At 32.2% G+C, this 12,190-nt stretch overlaps 1 protein-coding gene across 1 annotated transcript; it reads right to left on the bottom strand.

Moving 5' to 3' along the window:
• Positions 1-3,694: 3,694 nt before the first annotated feature.
• On the bottom strand, positions 3,695-11,033 carry LOC143076064 (matrilin-1-like). The gene is made up of 5 exons (XM_076251695.1): positions 10,598-11,033; positions 10,026-10,160; positions 7,221-7,250; positions 5,215-5,655; positions 3,695-4,033 (listed from the first exon to the last, which is right to left on the bottom strand). The coding sequence occupies exons 1-5, from the start codon at positions 10,893-10,895 to the stop codon at positions 3,807-3,809; spliced, it is 1,131 nt and encodes a 376-aa protein (XP_076107810.1). The 5' UTR covers positions 10,896-11,033; the 3' UTR covers positions 3,695-3,806.
• Between the last annotated feature and the right edge of the window lie 1,157 nt (positions 11,034-12,190).

The following is a 12,190-nucleotide window of genomic DNA, read 5'->3' as shown; positions in this document are numbered from 1 at the left end:
TCTTATAAAGACAATAATATAATATATCTGATAAATTATATGAGATATCTTATAAACTATTTGAGATATCTTATAAACCATATAAGATATCTTATAAATTATATAAAATATCTTAAAAATTATATAAGATATCTTATAAACTATATAAGATATCTTTTAAACTATATAAGATATCTTATTAAGTTTATGAGATATCTTGAAGTAAGAATAAATAGCAAAACGGCTTGCCATACCTTATCACTTAAACAATCATATTCTGAGAGAATAGGCAACCACATGTTGAATAGATTTTTTAAACAATGGGTTCATTAAGGGTCAAATTGCCAAAGAATTAGAGAAATATATTTACATTATGCTTTAATAAATAATGATTAAACAGAAGCGTATGCATAAAGAAGGATGTCCAATCAATTTAACAGTTCCGTGTCGATTAGACCTGAAAAAGAAGAAATAAACAATACTTAAGGAGTTGATTATCTTTATTAAAAATTTGAAAATAGTGCGACTGTTTGTAGACAATACTATTTGTGTATAAGTAAATATTATATACATTTATAGTACATGCTATCCAACTATTATATTGTACATGCTATATAAATCTCTTCCCTAGGGCTTTTTAATCAGCGATTTTATCTTTAAAATTCGGACACAGAAGTTACAGAAAATGTGTTTTGAAAAGCAACCGAATCAATAATATCCATGAAACAAACAAGTGATTATAGCAGATACAACACTTAAGGAATGACTGTAATATCTTTTCTGTCTATGAAGAAATAACATCAAAAATGTGGTGCACACTGAATAAAGCGCATAGAAAAACAAGGGTGTACCACATTTTTGGGGTTATTTCGAATAAACAGAAAAAATATTACAGTCATTCCTTATAATTCTAAATTCCATTTTTAAGAAGTAAATCATGAAAAATTGTTGATGACGTCACGGTCACATGACAAAATTATGTCTATGAACTGATGTACAATAAACAATCAGAAACATGTGTTACATCCAAAACTAAATTATAAGTATATAAAACTGAATTCAATTTAAACAAGATTGGCATGGCGACAAAAAGACCTGAAAAATGCAAATAAATATAATTTTCAGTTCAACATACACAAGGTTATTCGAACACAAGAATAGTTATCGGAAAAATCTAGTCCGAGACGTAAGTGTATATATGTCTCTGATCTAGTTAATATATAAAATTTGATGTACCGTATGCATCAGGTTGATATACAGATTCGAGATGTAAGAAATGCTACTTTATATAAAATGATGAAAGTTTATCTGAAACCATGGCGATGTGCCGCGGAGTGCCACAATTACTAAAAAAAACAGAGTTAGAAATACCAGGTTCGTATGCAGGCAAACAGACTTGTAAATGCAATTATAGATAATATAGAAGGTTCAGCATACATCAGTTCGTATGCAGGCATACAAACCGATAAATGCAATTATAAATAATATAGAAGGTTCAGCATACATCAAGATCGTATGCAGACATACAGACCGGTAAATGCAATTATAAATAATATAGAAGGTTCAGCATACATCACGTTCGTATGCAGGCATACAAACCGATAAATGCAATTATAAATAATATAGAAGGTTCAGCGTACATCAGTTCGTATGCAGGCATACAAACCGATAAATGCAATTATAAATAATATAGAAGGTTCAGCATACATCAAGATCGTATGCAGACATACAGACCGGTAAATGCAATTATAAATAATATAGAAGGTTCAGCATACATCACGTTCGTATGCAGGCATACAAACCGATAAATGCAATTATAAATAATATAGAAGGTTCAGCATACATCAAGATCGTATGGTGGCATACAGACCGGTAAATGCAATTATAAATAATATAGAATTTTCAGCATACATCAGGTTCGTATGCAGGCATACAGACCGGTAAATGCAATTATAAATAATATAGAAGGTTCAGCATACATCAAGTTCGTATGCAGGCATACAAACCTGAAAAATACTATTATGAATGAAATTGAAAGTTCTGCCTACACCAGGTTGGTATGCTGGCATATAGACATGAGATATACTATTATATACAAATTTCAGAAATGCAATTATATATCTAAATTAAGAGTTCAGCATACAGCAGGAGTATGCAGACCTGACGAATGTAAATTAATTAATAAAATGGGAGTTCAATATACTCCAGGTCCGTATGCAGGAATAGAGACATGACAAATACAAGTAAGAGAAAACAGACGGAATTTAGCATACTGTTCACTGAAACATCTGAAATAAAGATGGATTAATGCTATGTTATATATATATATATTGCAGATATAGCGTAAAAATATAACAAAAATGCAGAATGAGTAATTTATGAAGGTTTTATCGCTTCAACCTTTTCAGGAGTGTTTAAATAGATTATTCTAGCATCCTATGAAGAAGGGTAATGCTAAAATGATGTAGTTTGGAATTTGCATTAACAATTAAAAAAAGACTCAAATTCTTGCAAAAAAAATGACAAGCAAACATAAATGATGCTATACAGAGACAATTTGACGCAAAATATGACAACCAGGCCAAAAGATGTAGCTTTTTCACACAAAAATGCGTTAAGATGCAAATGAAAATTTCCAATTTTAGATGAGAACGTATTATTTCCCTTTGGTATCATTCGCCTCATTTTGATAAACAATTTTGATAACATAAGCATTTACAGTATATAAAAAAAAGGATGTACCTTCTGGTATGCCCGTTAATTTGTATCCATCTATGCATATGCATTGTATTGCTGCATTCTTTGATCTGCAGCTACAAAAAAAAAAAAAAAAAAAAAAAAAAACAATGAAAATTATCAACAACGTGTATCTTGAATATAGTATAACATAAACGGTACCAATTCTACTGAACCAGATGATTATTTCAACAATAAACGTATCTTTAGTGATGATCGATGCCAAAAAATATCCAAACTTAAGGTGGTACCCAACACCTTCACTAAAATTAATTTGGCTCGTTTAATTTTCATAAAATTTTGACAATAAGTATTTACTTTGACCCTTTGACAAAAATATAAAAATTTCCAAAAATTTGAACCAACCAATTTATCAGAAAAATTACACTGGTTATATAGCAGTTTGCCAAACACTAATTTTGATCATTGAGAAGCTTAATATTTTCTTAACAATACAACATGATTAAAACGTTTAGCTGATTTTTACAGAGTTATCTCCGTGTAGTGTTAGGTACCACCTTAAAACAAACATTGAACAGATGGTAAAATAAACAAGGACCAAAAGACAAACCCGAACAAGGAATCAGAGCTTGTGCATAATGTGATACATTCTTTGATTTAAAATGATTTCCAAAACTTTAAGATTTAATTTTGGATGTAACACGTCTTCTGATTGATTGAAAGTTTTTTGTCTATCAGCTCATAGATGATAATTATGTCATGTGACCGTGACGTCATCAACGTTTTTTCATGATTTACTCCTTAAAAAATATGGAATTAAGAATTAAATCATAAGGGATGACTGTAATTATTTTTTCTGTCTATTCGAAATAACATAAAAAATGTGGTGCACACTGAATAACCCACTACTTCATAGACAGAATTAAATATTACAGTCATTCCTTAAATAACATCAAATTTCAATACAATATTTATCCAATATCCGTATTTTCATACTAGGTTGGAGATAGCGCGGGGGAAAATAGTCCTGGGTGTTTGACATGGATTAATATTAAGAGTACAGTTTTCGGAAACAGTTGCTGTTATCGCCTCTCTTTTGTAGATGTTTTTTTTTTTTTTTTTTTTTTTTTTTATTTAATATACTTAATTGCTTTGCAAATCTGTTTATAACAATTATTGTCCCTCTCAAACACATCCGCCTTATTTTGACAATAAACAATACCTGTGCAAGTCTTTTCGGCTAACTCGTCTTCAAAAGAGGATAATGTAGCATGGTTGCTTACTAATAACGAATGAAACTCTGTAGGGTCAGATGCCATGATGTCTAATCCAGCTTGATTGATATAAGGTCCAACGCCTACAGATAGATATACATATTATTATGAAAGGATACTAGAATACAATTTATAAAAAGAAAGAAAAAACAGATACAGTAGTTATATGCACTATAAAACAACAACAGTTGTATATTGAATAATTGAGGTTCTGCACAAAAATGAACTTCTCATAAACATGTTTAACCCCGCCGCAATTTTGTGCCTGTCCCAAGTCAGGAGCCTCTGGCCTTTGTTAGTCTTGTATTATTTTAAATTTTAGTTTCTTGTGTATAATTCGGAGTTTAGTATGACGTCCATTATCACTGTACTATTATGCATATTTTAGGGGCCAGCTGAAGGACACCTACGGGTGCGGGAATTCTCGCTACATTGAAGACCCATTGGTTGCCTTCGGCTGTTGTTTGCTCTATGGTCGGGTGGTTGTCGCTTTGACATATTCACCATTTCCTTTCTCAATTTTATATTGTATAACATTCTTGTGTATAAGTAAGATATCATTGGTGGCAAATAAAGTCCCTTTCCTAGCCAATTTAGGCAAATCCATATCATCGTGCTAGTTCATTCTCTGACGTCACAAAACAATAAGTGTTGACAAGAGATTGTCCAGGAAGTTGCATACAAAAGTTTAAAACGAGTTGAACAAGATATGATTCCTTTGATAGTCTACTGTTTTCAAATTTAAAAAATGCAACAACACATTATGCGTCATATGCGATTTTCTTGATTTACCTTCATCATAAACGAAAAAAGCCGAATATTTGAAAATAACATGTTTAATCAAAATAAAAAATTATACAAGAATTAAAAGATAAAACTAATCATTACGAAAAAAAAAACCCATTACTTCACGAATGTGATTTTATACCTGTATTTTATCATTTAAATTGATGTTTGTAATATAAAATGGTACAATAAACAAAATAACAATTAAAGACAACTTTAGGAATAATTATTTATTTCACCTCATCACACCAGCTAAAGGAAAAGTGTCCAATCTTTCAGCATTAAAATTTAATCCACAAGTTTTAAAAGAAAATAAGTCATGTTAAAATTTTAGACTTGCGGTTGATGGTGGGTTTTTTTTTTTTTTCTCATTTTGGGGGCAAATATTTGGACCTTGAAAATTTAGAATCCTTTTTTGATTTAATGTAATTGATAAACAAAGCTGGGAACGAACTTGTCTCATTAATTTCACACATACCAATAGCAAACACAATTATTCCTTGTTGTTTTGCTTTATTTGCAATTGCACGAGTTGCCTCAACGTTTCTCGGTAAACCATCGGTGATGACAACTGCTATTTTAGGTATCTTTCCACCCCGACCTCCATTTTGATTTGTGAAGCCGGTTCGTACCAGCAGCGTTAATGCTTTGTCTGTGTACGTCAGCTGCATTCCTTGCAAATATTGGACCTTTGAAATAGCCTTGATTACTTCGTCTTGATCCCTGTATGTGTTTAACTTAAATTCGAAGTCGGTATCATTTCCAAAGACAATGAAACCTACTCGCATGTCATGTGGACTAATAGTAAATCTCTTTACTACCTCCATTGCGAATTCCTTAAGCTGATCAAAGGCTGCATGGCCAATACTTCTAGAGCTGTCCGCTACAAAGATTAAATCTCCCTGAGCTCCTTTACATTCTAAAAAATAAATCTCTTTGTTAATATATAAATGCAGACATGTTTATTTTTAATACTTGGTTGGCTGTAATCTCATTGGCATATGCTCCATATTTATTTCCCAACAATACGGATGACAGAAACAACCTACATGTAGAATTGTAAGCTAACTAAAGATAGAATACCCTGCACCACAATTAGATTATCTCCCCTTCAAGATGTTTGATCGAACTTATAATATACTACCTTTTGTAGTAACAGTGGCGGATCCAGGGGAGGGGGTTCCGGGTGTTAGAACCCCCCTTGTTTGTTTGTTTGACGATCAATGCTTTTAAATGGGGATATATGGTTGGAACCCCCCTTTATCCTGGGTTGGAACCTTTTTTAAAAATGGCTAGATCCGCCCCTGAGTGACCTACAATTGTGTACAAATTACATCAATATCTATTCAGCCCCTTATTGATCCTTATTAGTATTAGCTCATTGAAATGTAAAATATACTCCGATAACTTGGACAGATAGCAAAATATTTGAACGTTGTTATGTATATTCATTGATTTCTCAAGAAAATAGCAAGTTGTGCTATTGACAACAGAGGGTCAGGATGGGGGGGGGGGGGGGGGGTCCGATCCCGGATCCCGATCACTGTTTTATTAGATTCCCGTATCCCGCTTACACTATGTGCGTAAGCAATTCTCATTTTTTTGTCATTTCCCGGGTCCCGCAAGACCTAATTTCCCGTTTTCACGACACAATAATTTGTCTTTCACGTTTCACGCTTACGAAAAATAGGCAATCCCGCATCACGCTTAGACCCCAATGAGACCCACGATGGGGGTCCTTCAATTCTGTATATTTTTACCCGTTTCTCTCTATTCTTTTTTTTTAATTTTGCCCATTATTCTCTATTCTTTATATTGTAGCACCCCATTATTCTCTCTTCTTGATATTGTAGCACCCCATTATTCTCTCTTCTTTATATTGTAGCACCCATTATTCTCTATTCTTTATATTGTAGCACCCCATTATTCTATATTCTTTATATTGTAGCACCCCATTATTATCTATTCTTTATATTGTAGCACCCCATTATTCTCTCTTCTTTATATTGTAGCACCCCATTATTCTCTATTCTTTATATGGTAGCACCCCATTATTCTCTCTTCTTTATATTGTAGCACCCCATTATTATCTATTCTTTATATTGTAGCACCCCATTATTATCTATTCTTTATATTGTAGCACCTCATTATTATCTATTCTTTATATTGTAGCACCCCATTATTCTCTATTCTTTATATTGTAGCACCCCATTATTCTATATTCTTTATATTGTAGCACCCCATTATTCTCTCTTCTTTATATTGTAGCACCCCATTATTCTATATTCTTTAAATTTTATCTCCCCATTATTCTCTATTCCTTATTTTTTGACCATTTTTACTCTATTCTTTATTTTTGGTTCCATTTTTCTGTAGTATTGGCCCATTTTCAATTTTCTGTAAACCTCATACAGACCCTCACAATAATGGACTTTTAAATGCAGTGGAGGGAGTATATATCTTCTCTAATAATGCAATTCTTACCTTCTACTGGAGATGGAGGACTTGGTCGATCTAAAATGATAAATAAGATTTTATGCATGATATGAACATAATATAAATTCATGTCTTTTAGCTCACGTGGCCCGAAGGGCCAAAGTGAGCTTATGCCATCACTTGGCGTCCGTCGTCGTCCGTCGTCTGTCGTCGTCTGTCGTCGTAAACTATTTCAAGAATCTTCTCCTCTGAAACTACTAGGCCAAATACTTCCAAACTTTAACTGAATGTTCCTTAGGGTATCTAGTTTATAAATTGTATCCGAAGTTTTGATCTATCAACAAACATGGTCGCCATTGCTAAAAATAGAACATAGGGGTCAAATGCAGTTTTTGGCTTATAACTCAAAAACCGAAGCATTTAGAGCAAATCTGACAGAGGTAAAATTGATTATCAGGTCAAGATCTATCTGCCCTGAAATTTTCAGATGAATCAAACAACCCACTGTTGGGTTGCTGCCACTTAATGGGTAATTTTAAGGAAATTTTGCAGTTTTTGGTCATTATCTTGAATATTATTATAGATAAAGATAAACTGTAAACAGCAAAAATGATCAGCAAAGTAAGATCTACAAATAAGTTAATATGACCAAAATTGTCAATTGACCACTTAAGGGGTTATTGTCCTTTAATGACAATTTTTCACAATTTGTTCATCATATTTGCTAACTTTAAAAAATCTTCTCCTCTAAAACTACTCAACCAAATTCAACCAAACTTCATTTGAATGATCAGTAGGGTGTATAAAATAAAGTTTGTGTTTTATTTTCTATTTCGTCAAAAAGCATGGCCGAAGGCATTGTTTACCAGGTGAGCGATTCAGGCTCTTGGTCCGAGTACACAGTTATCTACCCTCAATTTTCGTTGTCCACAAATATAGTTCCCTTTAATTTCAGTATATTTTTTCTTAATTTTTTTTTTTGCCTTTCCTTTCAATTTTTTCCCCTTTTTTTGCTTTTATGTGAGTGTTAAGTCATCTAAGATAATTTCTGTAAAATTTCTCTTTGATATTTTTAGCAGAAATGAGTGATTTGGTTAGGTAAACATAGGTGCAATTTCCTCTTTTCGGAAGGTCTCTGGCTTAACCCTTACTGGTGTCCTTGTGTTTTGTGTTGTCAAGAGAAAATGAGCTGATGAAGTTTTCTAATTTTTTGATATGTTTTGTGGTTAATGTCAAACTTTATGTACACCAAATCTTGTTGGAAAAGCGCAGGTGGGATTTTTTTTATTTATCATTAAGTTATAATAGACAGATAGGGGAAAATAACTGTGTACTCGGACCTCTTGAGAGCCTCTTGTTTTATACCTTATTATTTTTGTGATGTATTATGTAATGTGTTGTTTTGTTTTCATGTATGCCATCAACCCTAATGGTGTATAATAGTGCATTATTTTAAATAAATCATATAAATAATCACTAAGGTCATTTAAAGTCATTAAGAATCAAAGTACTGAAGTACTGAACATCGGATGACCGCAAGTTCTTGTGGATGGTCACAAGCACTTGTCTCAGAAAAAAAATCACATCTGTATACCTGAAAGTGAGGTTAATTTACAGATATACATTTTTTTCTGAGACAAGTTCGTGCGTGGATGATGAATAAATGACAGGGAATTCAACGTAACCGTAATAACATATATTGTAGTGATACAAATCAGTATACTCTGGTTTGTTGTCATGTATATTTTGTTTGTATATAACAATAACATCTATATATAATTTTCATCCATTTGTATATCATTCTATTCTACTATTCTAATAATAGTGCAGTGCAAATGCATGGTGGACACTCTTCTGTAATAATTCGATTTTTCTAATAGATTGGATTTGAGCAGGCATTCATATTTTCCCGCAAAACTTTGATTCATATTGCAGCAATTTGTGCTGTGTACATACTATTTTTAATTAATATCTTTTAATATTTTAACGCACGAAAGACATTATAAACCCTTATTTAATTCACCTTAACTAATTTTATTTTTGAATTATGTTATATCATATTGTAAATATAAAGATATCAGCTTTTTCGGTTAAGTAAATATTTTAAAATTGCTCATCCGATAAGTGGAGTGCTCCGAATATAAACGGAGTTACATACCTGAACAGAACAGAACAGAACAGGTATTCTTCCGCGTATGTGTGCATAGATATTATCAATGATTTTTTACTTATATATATATATTTCTAACGACAAAACATTTTCATATTATTAATTTATGTTTTAAACAAAAATATTTTTATGAGTATTCATTGAAGAAATTAATTTATAACAAGCGTTAAGGAATGTTATGTTGCACTCGATATTTGTCCGCGTATATAGATCGGTTACCAGTCAAACACGAAAGTTACGTAAGTAGAAATCTCGTCGGCAACAATATATCGGAATGCCCTCACGGTCATCGCGATGTAAAAATCAATATAAGAATATTCTAACTACAAATGTACAACTTTACAATATACATCTATGATCGATGACCTATTTTTTAAACTTGCCTGTTACATAATTATGAGTATTTCATACTGCCATAATTTTATTGAGTGATTAATATTTATCATTATTCAGTACTTGCAAAATGTTTTACACACAAAATCTTAATTTCGTGCTAAAAGGATACTGCCATTGTGAGGTTTGTGGTTCAAACGCCGGGTAAAGTCTGGTGTGCATAGTAGGAATCTCATCCAGGATATCACAGTTCCAATATCAAATAAGAGTCTGTTTTCGCAATTTCGCGGATATTTAAAATAGACGATGTTCATGTTGTAAATGACAAGTCTAAGATTTGAAAAAAGTACCTTGAATATCACAGATTTCAATCAATAATTCCTTTCTGATTGCCTCAAGGCTGTCAACATCCTCTACCTCAAATATGTGTGAAGCATCGGATGCAATTTTAGAAAGTTCGTCAGAATCACGTTCAGGACCAACACCTTTAATAAAACATAAAAATAATCATTTGCTACTCAATGCTTGGTAATAGATTATTTAGCATTTTTTCTAAAAGGTCTTTCAACCGTAAACTATCTTTTACGAGGTATGATTATTTTTTTCGAATGGATGTATTCAAATATAGTTTTAAATTTTCTTGTAAACCCAAGCTTTTATAGTGTGGTAAGTAAAAACTTGTTTCGTTATGTCAGATACGAGATCTGTGCATATCAGGATAATATTGTTGCTGATAAACCAACCGTGATATCGTTCTAAACATAACAGTTACAGTCCCAAAACTATAATTTCGCCCAGATTTTTAGCAGAACTTCCAAAAACTATATTTTTTTTTATCTTCCCGTCCTTTTTTATTTTGCCTGGTTATGTAGTTGAATTTAATTAGTTTTGAGAACTTCTTAGACCGGAAATTTAAATATACCTATGGCAAACACAATGTAATTAGTTCTTTGCAGCTGTTGAACAACTTTTTCAAACGCGTCTGGATCTGTCGCTTTCCCGTCAGTTATAATCACGGCTATCTGTGGAACACCAGTTCGACTACCATGTGACATCGATAGTCCTTCGTCCATCAAAAGTCTTAGGGCTTTATCAATATATGTTCGGCCACCCTTCCAAAAATCGGCAGTTATGTCCCTCAAAATTCTTTCAATCTCATCCTTTGTTTTAAATTCATCAAGTTGGAATAACATTTCCGGTTCATCGCTAAAGGTCATCATGCCAGTTCTTACATTATCACTTTTAATTTCAAACGCACCAATGACCTCAGCTACGAAATTAAATTCTTTTTGGACATTTGCAAGCAATCTTTAACTAGATGACGTGTCAACAACGAAAAACACATCCGCTTTTGTATTCGAACAATCTGTAAACAGATAAAAATGTGTTTAATTGACCAAAATTTATATATCAAAATGGTAAGGCTTATAGACAAGAATATTGTTCATTTTCTATTAGTTTTTTCAAAACGGTAAAGACCACGGGCATTTTTAAATTAATATTCTTTAAAGAAATATTCTTTAAAATAGACGATGTCATGTTGTAAATGACAAGTCTAAGATTTGAAAAAGTACCTTGAATATCACAGATTTCAATCAATAATTCCTTTCTGATTGCCTCAAGGCTGTCAACATCCTCTACCTCAAATATGTGTGAAGCATCGGAAAGTATTCAACATTGTAAGAAAACTTAAGACCTAACTTGAAATGAATTCACATTACTGAATACACACATGTGTGATGGACGTGCTTCGATAGAAAACCGGCACTCCTATTGAAACCAACGGTAACCCCTCCTTGTCGACCTGTTCTTATATTCGTGTGAAGCATACTTTAAGGATGAATTTATCAAGAAGAATAAAAAGAAGACTACAGTATCCTTAAACATCACTTCCGCTACAATGATGATGTGCTCTCGCTGAATAATTCCAAGGTTGGTAAATTTATTGATCGCATCTTACCAATTGAACTTACTCACAGTTAAATCTGCTTTAAGTCTATTCCCACCCAGTATGTGGTTGTATTTTATGTGTTTTGTCCTAATTTGTTTAGCTTGAATCATTTTCGAGTAGTCTATACGTATACCGGTGTTACCAATATCAGCAATGCTTGTTTGACGACATTGGAATCCAACATGATGTTACTAATATCACTTACTTTGGTCAATTGACCGACCATATGGTGTGGTGCTAAGTGGTGCCGGTGGTTGGACAACTTAACTTAATACAGAACAATATTTACATTTAAACATTATTTATAATTATGTTACAAATGTATAGAACGAAAATTACAAATGGTGCTAAAAGAAAAAAGACATGTTATTTGAAATCGTCTTTTGTTTATAAACTAAAATAAGTACTACTTCAGTTTATGTTCATTTTCCATTTATAATAAAAAGTTCGATGATTTCATTTTTTCCAAATAATATTTTATAAATAATAATTTTATTTTTTTTTAATCTTTAATAGTCAGTATTTCACAAAAAAAAATACAGCATAGCGAGACATGGTCTAGAA

This window comes from Mytilus galloprovincialis, chromosome 5 (genome assembly GCF_965363235.1).
Source record: "Mytilus galloprovincialis chromosome 5, xbMytGall1.hap1.1, whole genome shotgun sequence".
NCBI lineage: Eukaryota > Metazoa > Mollusca > Bivalvia > Mytilida > Mytilidae > Mytilus > Mytilus galloprovincialis.
The sequence above is the reverse complement of the archived record's forward strand: the minus strand, read 5'-3'. Positions and strand labels throughout refer to the sequence as shown.